The sequence below is a fragment of the Bos grunniens genome, chromosome 26 (genome assembly GCF_055505025.1).
Source record: "Bos grunniens cultivar Pamir isolate PY7600 chromosome 26, Bosgru_T2T1.0, whole genome shotgun sequence".
Lineage (NCBI taxonomy): Eukaryota > Metazoa > Chordata > Mammalia > Artiodactyla > Bovidae > Bos > Bos grunniens.
Window position 1 is genome coordinate 5733794 of NC_141190.1, and position 15638 is coordinate 5749431.

At 38.3% G+C, this 15638-nt stretch overlaps 1 protein-coding gene across 1 annotated transcript in view; it reads left to right on the forward strand.

The window, feature by feature from the left end:
- The window catches only part of LOC147343960 (protocadherin-15-like), a 1781617-nt gene that overhangs the window by 1587648 nt on the left and 178331 nt on the right, over nucleotides 1-15638 (forward strand). Inside the window, exons 25-26 of the mRNA XM_086377653.1 lie at nucleotides 8129-8269; nucleotides 10535-10647. Coding sequence (XP_086233779.1) covers nucleotides 8129-8269; nucleotides 10535-10647 — 254 coding nt within the window. The remainder of the gene's footprint in view (nucleotides 1-8128; nucleotides 8270-10534; nucleotides 10648-15638) is intronic.

Consider the following 15638-nt stretch of genomic DNA (forward strand, 5'->3'; position numbering starts at 1 on the left):
AGTTTCAATACTTTGGCCACCTGTTATGAAGAACTGACTTATTGGAAAAGACCCTGATGACGGGAAAGATTGAAGGCAGAAGGAGAAGGGGACGACAGAGGATGAAATAGTTGGATGGCATCACCGACTCAATGGACTGGAGTTTGAGCAAGCTCCAGGAGTTGGTGATGGACAGGGAAGCCTGGAAGTGCTGCAGTCTGTGGAGTCATAAATTATTGGATACGACTGAGTGACTGAATTGAACTGAACCAGGTGATAAAGTTTTAGTGATAAAGTTTATAATGACCTCTTTTTAGTTGTTTTGTACTTCTGAATTGCACATTATTAAGATTAATGCCATGTGCTGTGCTTAGTCACTCAGTCACATCTGCTTCTTTGTGACCCCATCAACTGTAACCCACCAGGCTCCTCTGTCCATGGGATTCTCCAGGCAAGAATACTGGAGTAAATTGCCATGTCATCCTCCAGGGGATCTTCCCAGCCCAGGGATCAAACCCAGATCTGAGCCACCAGGGAAGCCCAAGACTACTAGAATGCATAGTATATCCCTTCTTCAGGGGATCTTCCTAACACAGGAATCGAAAAGGGGACTCCTGTATTGCAGGTAGGTTCTTTAACAGCTGAGCTACCAGTAAATCCCCGATTAAAGCCATAAGTTTTTATTTTTATTAATTTTTAAAAACCATGCATTTGACCTGATTCATGTTGTAAATACTCCTGGAGCAATGCTAGAGAAGGTAGCTGAAGCTGTTCCCCAAGCCAATTACATTCACCTATTACAAAATTTAATTATTTAACTATAAAAGCAAGGCTTTTTTTTTTTTTTAACATTTCATCTCAGTTTTATTTTTAAATATATAAGAGAGCTATTCATTTGCTTAAAAAGTTTGTATGGAAAGAGTTCTAGCTCATAAGTATAGTTTGTTGCAACCAAACCATTTGTGAAGATTTATTCTATAAGTAGTTTAAAAATATGACACCCAGACCATATAATCATGTTAGGTATTCACAAAAGGAAATACTGGCCTGTATCAGCAAGATCTTCCTTTCTGTGATGGGTTCAGGGACAGGCTTCACTGAAAAGAAAAAATTCTCTAACACCTTTTAATAATTACTGGAATTGAAAACTTAACCTTAAAAGGGTGACCATAGATTGAATATCTTTTGTCTTATCTCCCTTCTTGTCTAATTTTTAAAAAGTTAATTAGTTAATTTTAATTGGAGGGTAATTACTTTGCAAGTTTGTGGTGGATTTTGCCATACATTGACACGAATCAGCCATGAGTGTACATGTGTCCTCCATCTTGAAACCCCATCCCACCTCCCTCCCCATCCCATCCCTCAGGGTCATCCCTGTGCACTGGCCCTGAGCACCCTGTCTCATGCATCAAACCTGGATTGGCAATCTGTTTCACATATGGTACTGTAAGGGTTTCAATGCTATTTTCTCAAATCATCCCACCCTCGTCTTCTCCCTCAAATTCCAAAAGTCTGTTCTTTATCTCTGTGTCTCTTTAGCTATCTCACATATAGGGTCATCATTATCATCTTTCTAAATTCCATATATATGCATTAATATACTGTATTGGTGTTTTTCTTTCTGACTTACTTCACTCTGTATATTTGGTTCCAGTTTCATCCACTTCATTAGAACTGCTTCAAATGCATTCTTTTTAATAGCTGAGTAATATTTCATTGTGTATATATACCACAGCTTTCTTATCCATTAGTCTGCTGATGGACATCTAGGTTGTTTCTATGTCCTAGCTATTATAAACAGTGCTGTGATGAACATTGGGGTACATGTGTGTCTCTCAATTCTGGTTTCCTCAGTGTGTATGCCCAGAAGTGGGATTGCTGGGTCGTAAGGCAGCTCTCTTTCCAGTTTTTAAAGGAATCTCCACACTGTTCTTCATAGTGACTGTGCTAGTTTGCATTCCCACCAACAGTGTAAGAGGGTTCCCTTTTCTCCACACCCTCTCCAGCATTTATTGTTAGTAGATTTTTGATAGCAGTCATTCAGACCAATGTGAGATGGTACCTCATTGTGGTTTTGATTTACATTTCTCTGATAATGAGTGATGTTGAGCATCTTTTCATGTGTTTGTTAGCCATCTGTATGTCTTCTTTGGAGAAATGTCTGTTTAGTACTTAGCCCATTTTTTGATTGGGTCATTTATTTTTCTGGAATTGAGCTGTAGGAGCTGCTTGTATATTTTTGAGATTAATTCTTTGTCAGGCGCTTCATTTGCTATTATTTTCTCCCATTCTGAGGGCTATCTTTTCATCTTGCTTATAGTTTCCTTCATTGTGCAAAAGCTTTTAAGTTTAATTAGGTCCCATTTGTTTATTTCTGCTATTATTTTCATTACATTGGGAGGTAGATTGTAGAGGATCATGCAGTGATTTATGTCAGAGAGTGCTTTGCCTATGTTTTCCTCTAGGAGTTCTGTCCTTTCTGGTCTTACATTTAGATCTTTAATCCATTTTGAGTTTATTTTTGTGTATGGTGTTAGAAAGTGTTCTAGTTTCATTCTTTTACAAGTGGTTGACCAGTTTTCCCAGCACCACTTGTTAAAGAGATTGTCTTTTCTCCATTGTATATTCTTGCCTCCTTTGTCAAAGATAAGGTGTCCATAGGTACGTGGATTTATCTCTGGGCTTTCTGTTTTGTTCCACTGATCTAAATTTCTGTCTTTGTGCCAGTACCATACTGTCTTGATGACTGTAGCTTTGTAGTATAGCCTGAAGTCGGGCAGGTTGATTCCTCCAGTTCCATTCTTCTTTCTCAAGATTGCTTTCACTGTTCAAGGTTTTTTGTATTTCCATACAAATTGTGAAAGTATTTGTTCTAGCTCTGTGAAAAATACCTTTGGTAGTTTGATAGGGATTACACTGTATCTATAGATTGCTTTGGGTAGTATACTCATTTTCACTGTATTTATTCTTCCAATCCATGAACATGGTATATTTCTCCATCTATTAGTGTCCTCTTTGATTTCTTTCACCTGTGTTTTATAGTTTTATATTATAGGTCTTTTGTTTCTTTAGGTAGCTTTATTCCTAAGTATTTTATTCTTTTCATTGTAACAGTGAATGTAATTGTTTCCTTAATTTCTCTTTCCTTTTTCTCATTGTTAGTGTATAGGAATGCAAGGGATTTCTCTGTGTTAATTTTATATCCTGCAACTTTACTATATTCCCTGATTAACTGTAGTAATTTTCTGGTGGAGTCTTTAGGGTTTTCTATGTAGAGGATAATGTCATCTGCAAACAGTGAGAGTTTTATTTCTTCTTTTCCAACCTGTATTCCTTTTATTTCTTTTTCTTCTCTAATTGCTATGGCTAAAACTTCCAAAACTATGTTGAATAGTAGTGGTGAGAGTGGGCACCTTGTCTCCTTCCTGACTTTAGGGGAAATGCTTTCAATTTTTCACCATTGAGGATAATGTTTGCTGTGGGTTTATCATATATGGCTTTTATTCTGTTGAGGTATGTTCCTTCTATTCCTGCTTTCTGGAAGGTTTTTATCATAAATGGATGTTGAATTTTGTCAAAGGCTTTCTCTGCATCTATTGAGATAATCATATGGTTTTTACAGAATTCAACAACATATTAAAAAGATCATACATCATGACCTTTATCATGGTTCTTTATCCCAGGGATGCAAGGAGTCTTCAGTATTCGCAAAAATCTATGTGATACACCACATTAACAAATTGAAACAAGGCTATTATTTTTAAAAATATATTTTTTAGAAGGAAAATTAGGAAGAGAGGGAAGGAAACAGAGAGGAGGAGAGGAAAGAGAAAATAGAGTGAAGAAGAAAAGAAGATTGTGAGAAGAGAGGGAGGGAGAAAATGAAAGAAAGAGAAAAGAAAAAACCTTTTGAATACATTCAAAGAACATCTAAATCATTTTAGGTATTTAGTTGTATTATATTTTATGAAATGAAATGTGGTGCCTTGATAACAGGGTGATGGAAGAAACAATTAAAATGTCTTTTATGGGCTTAAAATGTCATCTTAGGGCCACATTTTCTTTATGTGATAGTAATCTGTGTCAAATCAGAATTCAAAACCTACTGATATGGCTAATATATAACATATATGTTCTTCTACATACAACCTTATCTGTAGCAATCCTCCAGGAAGATTGTAAGATATTCTGGATAGTAAAGTATTTTAGGCATCTTCAGGATAACACTCTGTAACACTAAAAGTTGTTTGGTTTTGGTTTGTTTATCAATTAAACTATAAATTCCAAATGTATCACTAATATCTTGGCGTTATTAGACAGATGCTAAGTATAATTGACATATTATACATTTCTTGATAACTGAGTCATGATAGTCTTAAGAATTGCAATACTATAGACTGAATGGATATTGATGCTAGTAGAAACTGAAATTTTGTTTTTGAAATGGTTTTTGCTGTAATTTTTCTCTAGTAACAAAAGTGCTAAAAATTTAAATTTAGGATTATTAACAAATAGGAGGTATGTAAATCATGGACTAGAAGAAATTCTACATGACTTGAGTAGAGGTAGAGAAGATCCAAGTGCCTGTCACAGAGCCTTGGGACCCTCTAAGAAGAGTGGGAACAAGCAGAATCTGAGATGGAGTCACCAGATAGGAAGATGGAAAAACAAAAGCGTGAACAGAGTTGCATCAAGTGTTCAAGGAGGTAGTGATAAACCAAGATGGCATGAATGAAAGGATTAGACTTACAGCTAGTAATTAAGGGACTATACAAGTTCTGTAAGCTGACATATTTGTCCTGTAACCCCAGTGTAACTCAGGAATCAACATGAACAACACATTCTATTCAAGGATAGTCATGAAGAAGCTCAACAATATTGAGAATAATGTTCTCAGAACCATCATCCCACAAAACTTCATTAATCAAATGAGCCTATGAGGTAATACTGGTGTTACACTCTTATACCACATCAGGATAATGCCAAATAGAAGTGTTCTTCTCTAAGAGTTTTGTGATATAACATAGTGTTTATTAAGGTTTGAAATCAAACTTGACCACATATTAGCTCTGAGTCCGAGGTGTTTATTTTACCTCTAGGATTGATGAGATTTACTGGCTGTAAGCACTTTAAAAAAGTAGAGTGTCCACCCCATTATAATTAAAAGTAAAGCCAGTCTTAACTCTAATATAAGTGATGACATTCAATGTATTTTTGACTGTTATAGTTACAGACTCTTTTTCAAAATGATCAAATGTTAGCTTTTCTTTACAAATAATTTTTTTTGTTTACTACTCCAACTTATCTTAATATATTTCTGGGACATTTCAACATTTTTAAATGCCATACAAGCTGACAGGGATCTCAGGGTCCCTATGGAGATTCCCCTGGGGAGTCAGGCGTCGTCTCGTGTTGGGGCATGGAACTCTGCTTCCCTCTCGAGGTGGAAAAGGGGTGTCAGGCCTCCTGTCAAGTTGAGGTAGGGATCAGGGGCTATTTGTAGAGGTGCCATGGGGCTCTCAGGCCTCCCTTCGTGTCATGAGTTGATCCTCGGGGTGACATTCGAGTCGTTGCAGGGGAATGAGGCCTTATCTTGACTGGATGGGGACATCGGGGTCTTTTCGAACAATGGCATGACCCCTGGAGTTCCTCTCCAGTTTCAAGGTGAGACCGGCCTCCTCCTGAGGTGCGACAGGAACATCGGGATTCCTTTGCAGATGAAGCAGGGGAATGGACCCTCATCTCGAGATGAGGAGGGGAAACCAAGACTCTTCTTCAGTTGTGGCAGGAAACTCAGGTTTCCTCTCGAGTGGAGATGGGTATGTTGGGGAACTTCTTGAGTTGCCTAAAGGGTGTCAAGTACCCTTTCGAGGCTCAAGAGGGAAGGTGGGATTTCTCTCGAGACGCTGCAGTGGAGAGGGGCCTCATCTCGCGTTGAGGGGAGAATCTCCTGGGTTTCTCGAGTTGAGGCAGGACACTTGGAGTTCCTCTCGAGTTTGGACGGGGACCTCAGGGACCCGCTCGTGTTGTCTCAGGAAAGTTAAGTCTCCATTCGAGTTGTGAGGGGCCTCTCGGGATTCCTCTCCAGTCAGTGCAGGGGCATAGGGCCTCATCTTGAGTTGAGGCTGGAACCTCAGGGTTCCTCTCCAGTTCTGACATGAATCTTGGGGTGCCTATGGAGTTTCAACAGGGGATTCAGGCCTCGTCTCGTGTGGAGACATGGAACTCAGCTTCCCTCTCGAGGTGTAAAAGAAGTGTCAGGCTTCCTGTTGAGTGGACATAGTGGTCTTGGGTTTTTTCTCGAGGTGCCACGGAGCTGTCACACCTACCTTCGTGTTTTGAGTTGATCCTCGGGGTTCCAGTCGAGTCAGTGCAGGAGAATCAGGCTTATCTGGAGTGGCTGGGGAAATCGGGTCTTTTCGAATTGAGGCACGACTCCTGGGGATGCGCTCAAGTTTCAAGGGGAGACCGGCCTCCTCCTGAGGGCCGATGGCAATGTTGGGATTCCTTTCCCAATGAAGCAGAGAAATCGACCCTCATCTCGAGTTGAGGAGGGGAAAACGGGGCTCTTCTTGAGTTGTGGCGTGAAACTCGGGGTTCCTCTCTAGTGCGGACGGGTATCTCAGGGACCTTCCTGAGTTGCATCAAGGGTGTCAAGTACCCTTTCGCATTTCAAGAGGGAACGTGGGGTTTCTCTTGAGACACTGCTCTGGGAAAGGGCCTCATCTCACATTGAGGGGAGAATCTCGTGGTTTTTCTCGACTTGCGGTGGGAACCTTGGGGTTCATCTCAAGTTGCAAAGGGGATCTCAGGGACCGGCTCGTGTTGCCTCAGAGAAGTTGCCAACTTTTATTTGTTAAAAATGTTAAAACAAACTCGAGCGCATCCCTAGGAGTCATGCCTCAATTTGAAAAGACCCCAATTTCCCCATCCTCCCACCACCCGCCCACCCCTAGCCCACCACCCTCCCAGCACCCTCCCACCCCCTGCCCACCACCCACCCACTGCCCTCCAAACATCCTCCCAGCACCCTCCCCTCACCCTCCCAACCTCCTCCCCCCACCCTCCCACCATCCACCCACCACCCGCCCAACCCCTGCCCACCACCCTCCCAGCATCCTCCTACCCACCGCCCAGCACCCTCCCAACACCCTCCCAGCACCCTCCCAGGACCCTCCCACCCCCCACCCACCCCCACCCACCACCCACCCACCACCCTCCAAACATCCTCCCAGCACCCTCCCACCACCCGCCCATCACCTGCCCACCACTTTCCCACCCCCCAGCCCACCACCCTCCCAGCACCCTCCCCCCACCCTCCCCCAACCCTTCCAACCTCCTCCCCCTACCCTCCCACCATCCACCCACCACCCGCCCAACCCCTGCCCACCCCCCTCCCAGCACCCCCTCCCAGCACCCTCCCAACCTCTTCCCCTCACCCTCCCACCATCCACCCTCCCCCCTCTCATGCCCCTCCCACCACCCTTCCAACTTAAATGAAGCTTCAAGTTCATTTAAAAAATGTGTGGTAGACTATATATGTAAAAATTTTAGTATGATTCTCACACATAATAAGCTTCCAACAGATATTTACTATCATTATTTTATTATTATTACTATCATCATTAGTAGTAATGTTATCCTAAAGGATTGTTGTAAGAATTGATTTATGAAAATAAGCTTGCCTAGTAAACAGCATAGAACAGATGGCAAGTAACGTTTCTTTTACTTTCATACCCACTCCTCCAGTTTACCTTAATCCTTCACACTTTATCTTCTCTGAGCATCACAGAGTTCTAATAAGGAAAATAACTTATAATGATCTCAGATGATAAAATATTAAAGAGAAACAATGTTCAAAGAAGAATGTGAAGTTCATATAATTAAAGAAATATGGAGGGAAGACATCCAAGGAAACCTTTGATTTATTCTTTTACTTAAATAATTTTAAATAACATGTAATAAAGACACTTCTCTGATTCAGACTGTTATTCTAAAGAAATAAAAGTTCTGCTACATTTTAAACCTGAAAATATGAAAAGTTAAAATATCCTTTTTCATTTCTAAATGACTTTATTTTACAAGTCAGTTTTGCATTATCACTACATTTTGTTTTCATTTTGTGAAATAATATATAATTTTATTTTAGGGATTACCTGCAAGCCGTGTGAGATATAGGGTAGATGATGTCCAATTTCCTTATCCTGCAAGTATTTTTGATGTAGAAGAGGATTCTGGAAGAGTAATAACTCGAGTTAATCTTAATGAAGAACCTACAACAATTTTTAAGGTCAGTTCAGTGTTTTCTCTATAGTGTCTATTTGATATTTAACTTTTGGTTTAGAGTTTGATTTAACAAATAACCATACACTTTCCCATTTTTCTCCTTTTTAATATTTTAAAGTTACAAAACAGTACATTTTTACTGCATAGGTGCTTAGAAACTACAGTTAAGTAAAAAGTAAAAAAATGCTTGATATTTCTCATCTTGAGGTTAAAATTTACCATTTTAACTCTATCTTTGTGATAAAATTCCCTGCAAATGAAAGCATACAAAATTTTTAAAAATAGCATGACTGTATGATTGTGTTATTCATAATACTTTTTAAAAATTTAAGTATATGAACACTATTAATGATATGTAAATGGTTGTACAATGTTCTATTATATGAATATACTATTGTTTTTTTCTTTTTTTGTTCAATAACTTGTTGTTGGATAATTAGTCTGTTTCCAATTTTTGTTACAATGATATTTACTGTTGCAAAACTCCTTGTTCAGATATAATTTGCCACTTGATATTTCTTTTCCTCAAATCAGTACCTAGAGGCAATTGCTGGTTCAAGTTAATGTCTTCTTGATACATTATACTTTTAGAAAATTTGAAATAATATTACCCTTCACTTTTATCATAAGTAATCCATTATATTAAATATTTGACTGTTTCCATTCTCTGTAGTTACTAGAAAGATTTTGTCTCTGAGAATAAAGCCTTTGACCATACATTGGGGTGATACTTTCACCAGCTAACCTTGTGAATATCAATGAGCACTGTCTCACATAATTTTATCTCCATTTGAAATAATTGTTCTGTTTGTAAGTATTAACCTGAAGGCAAATTGTGACTCTCAGGATGACCCTTGATTGTGGTTCCATGATCTAGTTTGATTTAGTTTAGGTTAGTCACCTGCAGCATCCAAAAGTATATACATTCTAGAGAAATACATAGTTTTGAACTTTAATATTTCTTAAAATAAACTTTTCTTCTTGGCATAATACAGTAAGTCAAAAAATGATGATTATAAAAGCTATTGTAGTAATAATTAATATACAGATATTAATCTTAAGACTAAAACTTTTTATTTAGTTCACATCATTTGAACATTCTTTATTCTACAGTATGAACTTGGTTTTATATAATTAATTGTTTTTAAGAGAGTGCATATCAAAATGTGTCAAACTATGAAGATTTCCAATTTTATCCTCCAAAGTGAAGTATTTCTTTTGTATAATTTTGCAGACAATTGATTCATTGGAAAAATTAATTTCTTTTTATAAGCAAGCTAATTAGCTTTTTGCTATTGATGCTACTAAACTTAATACTTTTAAAATGTGCTCAAACTTGTAAAAGTCTCATGTTTTCACTGTAGGCACCAGTGGAATTGTGAAAGAGAGAAGAGGTTTTGAGAGATGTAGTAACTTATACCCATTTTACTGCTAGCTTTTTAAAAAAATTAACTAATTAATTAATTTTTATTTTTTTTTTACTAGAAACTTTTTATTTTTTTTATTTTTTAAATTTTATTTTATTTTTAAACTTTACAATATTGTATTAGTTTTGCCAAATATCGAAATGAATCCGCCACAGGTATACCTGTGTTCCCCATCCTGAACCCTCCTCCCTCCTCCCTCCCCATACCCTCCCTCTGGGTCGTCCCAGTGCACCAGCCCCAAGCATCCAGTATCGTGCATCGAACCTGGACTGGCGACTCATTTCATACATGATATTATACATGTTTCAATGCCATTCTCCCAAATCTCCCCACCCTCTCTCTCTCCTACAGAGTCCATAAGACTGATCTATACATCAGTGTCTCTTTTGCTGTCTCGTACACAGGGTTAATTTATTTATTTTAATTGGAGGCTAATTACTTTACAATATTTTAGTGTTTTTTGCCATACATTGACATGAATCAGCCATGAGTGTACTTGTGTTCCCGCATCCTGAATCCCCCTCCCAACTCCTTCCCCATCCCATCCCTCAGGGTTGTCCCAGGGCACTGTCTTTGAGTGCCCTGTTTCATTATATCATAAAGCTATTAACTGAATTTCTTTGAGTTTTCTCACCTGGCAAATGGAAATAATAACATCTACCTGGTGGGATTGTTGTGCATATACTAGCATGTCTCTTCTACTTGGTAGGCAATTAGAAAATGTTTACTGCTCCCCCTTTTGGAACCAGGCAGTTCAATAATTTAACACATTCATGGAAAAATTATGCTCTTGTCTTCTTCTTTGAAATCATCTTTAACTTGAGTTTTTATTACTTTTTAAGTTGGTCATTGTTGCTTTTGATGATGGTGAGCCTGTGATGTTCAGCAGTGCCACTGTGAAGATTCTTGTCTTACATCCAGGAGAAATCCCACGCTTTACACAAGAGGAATACAGGTACTGGTTATTATCAGGTTTTGTAATATACAAGGTTTTTATTCTGTTTTGTTTTGTTTTCTTTTAGCCTCTCAAAATTGATGTAATGTGAATTTATCAGTGAAGCACACCTAATTTTAGTTTCTTTTCTAAACTCACATAATATTTATTTTAAAAGTTAATATACTTAAATGATAATCTAGTATAAATTTCAGTTTTTAGAAATGCTTTAATGAATAATGGATCCTTTAAAATAGTTAAAGTTAGCTTTGAAAAATGCAGTATTATGTTTAGGGGTTTAATTTGCAACTGATTAATTATCTCAGTGGTAAAAAGTAGATATTTAGTTTCTTGTTGCTGCCAGTTACATTATATCATTTAATTCTGAGTTATATCTGAAATGATATTTCCTGTATAATCAGTGAGTGAGAGAATGTGTGTGTGTTTACATTTGTATGAGCTATAGAGTCAGTATATATATACTTAGTCAGGTGAGGCTGTCGTAACAAATTTCAAGGGTTCTGTGTCTTAAACAACAGACATTATTTTCACACAGCTCTGGAGCCTGGAAGTTCAAGATCAGGGATTCAGCATGATCAGGTTCTGGTGAAAGGTCTCTTCCTGGCTTACAGACTGTTGCCTTGTTGCTATAACCTGACATAGAGGAAAGTGAAAGAAAGCAGGTCTCTGGTATCTTTTCCTACAAAGGCACTAACCCCAAGATAAGTGCCCCCGCTTCATGATCTCATCTAAACCTAGATACCTCCCAAGGCCCCATCTCCAAATAATATCCCACTGAGGTTAGGATGTCAAATATGAATTTTAGGGGAACACAGTTCAGTTCATTGTGTGTATTAGAAAGAGAATTTATTGAAAAAATAATGACACTAAAATTACTATATGTTCATGATTGCTTCATGATTGGATGTAAGTGAAAGTATATTGTGTAATGTTCACTTGCAAATATAGCATAATTTCTTTTGTGATTTTTCAAAATTCAATTAAGTTAAAATATTAATGTACTTTTATTAGTGTGTCAGGACCCGTTGGAGACAGTTTTCTCAAAAACAGTTGATGGAGACTCACTATATACTGTATTTCTCTATTTACTCCTTCTGGACAAAGACTTAAAAGTTGTTACACTCCAGAGGCTCACAACTAGGTTGGAAGCAAAGGACTATATGAAAAGCATAATACACTGTAAAAACACAATAATAGAAGGTCAAAATACTAAGGAAGCATGTTAGAGACACACTTAATGGTGTCTGAATATGATCACCATAGTTTTGAGCTGCTTCTTGAAGAAAGAGTAGAGTTTCAGTTCAGTTCAGTCGCTCAGTTGTGTCCAACTCTGCAACCCCACTCATGTCCATTGAGTCGGTGATGCCATCCAACCATCTATCTCATTCTCTGCCATCCCCTTCTCCTCCCACCTTCAATCTTTCCCAGCATCAGGGTATTTTCAATTGAGTCGGTTCTTCACATCAGGTGGACAGTTTCAGCTTCAACATCAGTCCTTCCAATGAACACCCAGGACTGATCTCCTTTAGGATGAACTGGTTGGACCTCCTTGCAGTCGAAGGGACTCTCAAGAGTCTTCTCTAACACCACAGTTCAAAAACATCAGTTCTTCGGTGCTCAGCTTTCTTCACAGTCCAACTCTCACATCCATACATGACCACTGGAAAAACCATAGCCTTGACTAGACGGACATTTGTTGGCAAAGTAATGTCTCTGCTTTTCAATATACTGTCTAGATTGTTATAACTTTCCTTACAAGGAGTAAGCGTCTTTTAATTTCATGGCTGCAATCACCATCTGCAGTGATATTGGAGCCCAGAAAAATAAAGTCTGACACTGTTTTCACTGTTTCCCCATTTATTTGCCAGGAAGTGATGGGACTGGATGCCATGATCTTAGTTTTCTGAAAGTTGAACTTTAAGCAAACGTTTTCACTCTCCTCTTTCACTTTCATCAATAGGCTCTTTAGTTCTTCACTTTCTGCCATAAGGGTGGTATCATCTGCATATCTGAGGTTACTGATATTTCTCCCGGCATTCCTGATTCCAGCTTGTGCTTCCTCCAGCCCAGCATTTCTCATGATGTACTTGGTATATAAGTTAAATTATCATGGTGACAATATGCAGCCTTGAGGTACTCCTTTTCCTATTTGAAACTAGTCTGTTGTTCCATGTCCAGTTCTAACTGTTGCTTCCTGATCTGCATCAGGTTTCTCAACAGACAGGTCAGGTGGTCTGATACTCCCAACTCTTTCAGAATTTTCCACAGTTTATTGTGATCCACACAGTCAAAGTCTTTGGCATAGTCAATAAAGCAGAAATAGATGTTTTTCTGGAACTCTCAAGCTTTTTTGATGATCCAGTGGATGTTGGCAATTTGATCTTTGTTCCTCTGCCTTTTCTAAAACCAGATTGAACATCTGAAAGTTCATGGTTCACATATTGTTGAAACCTGGCTTGGAGAATTTTGAGCATTACTTTACTAGCAAGTGAGATGAATGCAATTGTACAATAGTTTGAGCATTCTTTGGCATTGCCTTTCTTTGGGATTGGAATGAAAACTGACCTTTTCCAGTCCTGTGGCCACTGCTGAGTTTTCCAAATTTGCTGACAAATTGAGTACAACACTTTCACAGCATCATCTTTCAGGATTTGAAATAGTTCAGCTGGAATTCCATCACCTCCACTAGCTTTGTTCATAGTGATACTTCCTAAGTCCCACTTGACTTCACATTCCAGGTTGTCTGGCTCTAGGTGAGTGATCAAACCATCGTGATTATCTTGGTCATGAAGATCTTTTTTGTACAGTTCTTCTGTGTATTCCTGCCACCTCTTCTTAATATCTTCTGCTTCTGTCAGGTCCATACCATTTCTATCCTTTATCGCGCCCATCTTTGCATGAAATGTTCCCTTGGTATCTCTAATTTTCTTGAAGAGATCTCTTGTCTTTCCCATACTAAGTTTTCCTCTTTTTCTTTGCATTGATCACTGAGGAAGGCTTTCTTATCTCTCCTTGCTATTCTTTGGAACTCTGCATTCAGATGCTTATATCATTCCTTTTCTCCTTTGCTTTTCGCTTCCCTTCTTTTCACAGCTATTTGTATGGCCTCCTCACACAGCCATTTTGCTTTTTTTGTGTTTCTTTTTCTAGGGCATAGTCTTGATTCCTGTTTCCTGTACAATGTCGCAAACCTCTGTCCATAGTTCATTAGGCACTCCGTCTGTCAGACCTAGCTCCTTAAATCTATTTCCAACTTCCACTTATATAGTCATAAGGGATTTGATCTAGGTCATATCTGAATGGCCTACTGGTTTTCTCCACTTTCTTCAGTTTCAATCTGAATTTGGCAATAAGGAGTTCATGATTTGAGCCACAGTCAGCTCCAGGTCTTTTTTTTTTTTTTTTTTTTTTTTTTTGCTGACTGTATAGAGCTTCTCCGTCTTTGGCTTCAAAGAATATAATCAATCTGATGTCAGTGTTGACCATCTGGTGATGTCCATGTGTAGAGTCTTCTCTTATGTTGGTGGAAGAGGGTGTTTGCTATGACCAGTGCATTCTCTTGGCAAAACTCTGTTAGCCTTTGACCTGCTTCATTCTGTACTCCAAGGCCAAGTTTGCCTGTTACTCTAGGTGTTTCTTGAGTTCCTACTTTTTTTTTTTTTTTTGAGTTCCTACTTTTGCGTTCCAGTCCCCTATAATGAAAAGGACATCCTTTTTGGGTGTTAGTTCTAGAATGTCTTGTAGGTCTTCACAGAACTGTTCAACTTCAGCTTCTTCAGCATTTTGGGGCATAGACTTGGATTACCGTGATATTGAATGGTTTGCCTTGGAAACAAACAGATCATTCTGTCGTTTTTGAGATTGCATCCAAGTACTGCATTTCCGACTCTTTTGTTGACTATGATGGGTACTCCACTTCTTCTAAGGGATTCCTACCCACGGTAGTAGATATAATGGTCATCTAAGTTAAATTCAGCCATTCCAGTCCATCTTAGTTTTCTGATTCCTAGAATGTTGACGTTTACTCTTGGCATCTCCTGTTTGACCATTTCCAATTTGCCTTGATTCATGGACCTGATATTCCAGGTTCCTATGCAATATTGTTCTTTACAGCATCGGACCTTGCTTCTATCACCAGTCACATCCCCAATTGGGTGTTGCTTTTGATTTGGCTCCATCCCTTCATTCTTTCCGGACTTATTTCTCCACTTACCTAGATCAAATGGTTACAAAAATTGTATCTAGTATTTTAGGTCAGTTCAGATATCCCTCAGCTTCAGCTCAACAAAAGTCCCACTCTTGTTCTCTAAAGCTTCTCACCTCATATCTAGTCTTTCTTTGAAAGTCCCCAAAGAAGAAAAAAGTATACTGTGTAACACCTTCCCTTTAAATAAACTCAGAAATTGATGTCCTTTTATTCTTTTTTTTTTCCTGTGCTTTCACTTGAAATCACTTCCTTAGTAATAGATATATCCCTCCAGACCTCTCCATTATAGTGCTCATTAACTCTTTTAGCTAAAATATTGTGAATTAAGGCCAAGATCATGGATTGCATCAGGGCATTGCTCCAACAATTTTTTTTTTAACTGTCTTTGTTTAATGTCACTTTTAAAAATATGGATGTTTTGTCCAATGAATAATTTACCATTTCTTATCTTCTCTGCATAGAACTACTAACTGCAAATAGATTTCATTAATAACGCTGTTAACTGAGAAGAAAAGCTAGCCAATTATTTGGTGCTAAAATTAAAATAGTCACATTAGTATATGTGGAAGAATTCTTTGACCTTCCAGAAGAACATTTCTAACAATTGCAAATAGTGCCCTTGACTATCAAGTTCATTTATTATTCTGGCACATAAAGGCATTTAGGTAATCTTGTTGCATCCTACAGTTTACAAAGAAAATTCTATACAAGAATCAGTATAATTGCCGTAATGGACTTAATAGCACTTAGATACTAAACAGGATTGCTTTGTTTTCTGTCATAA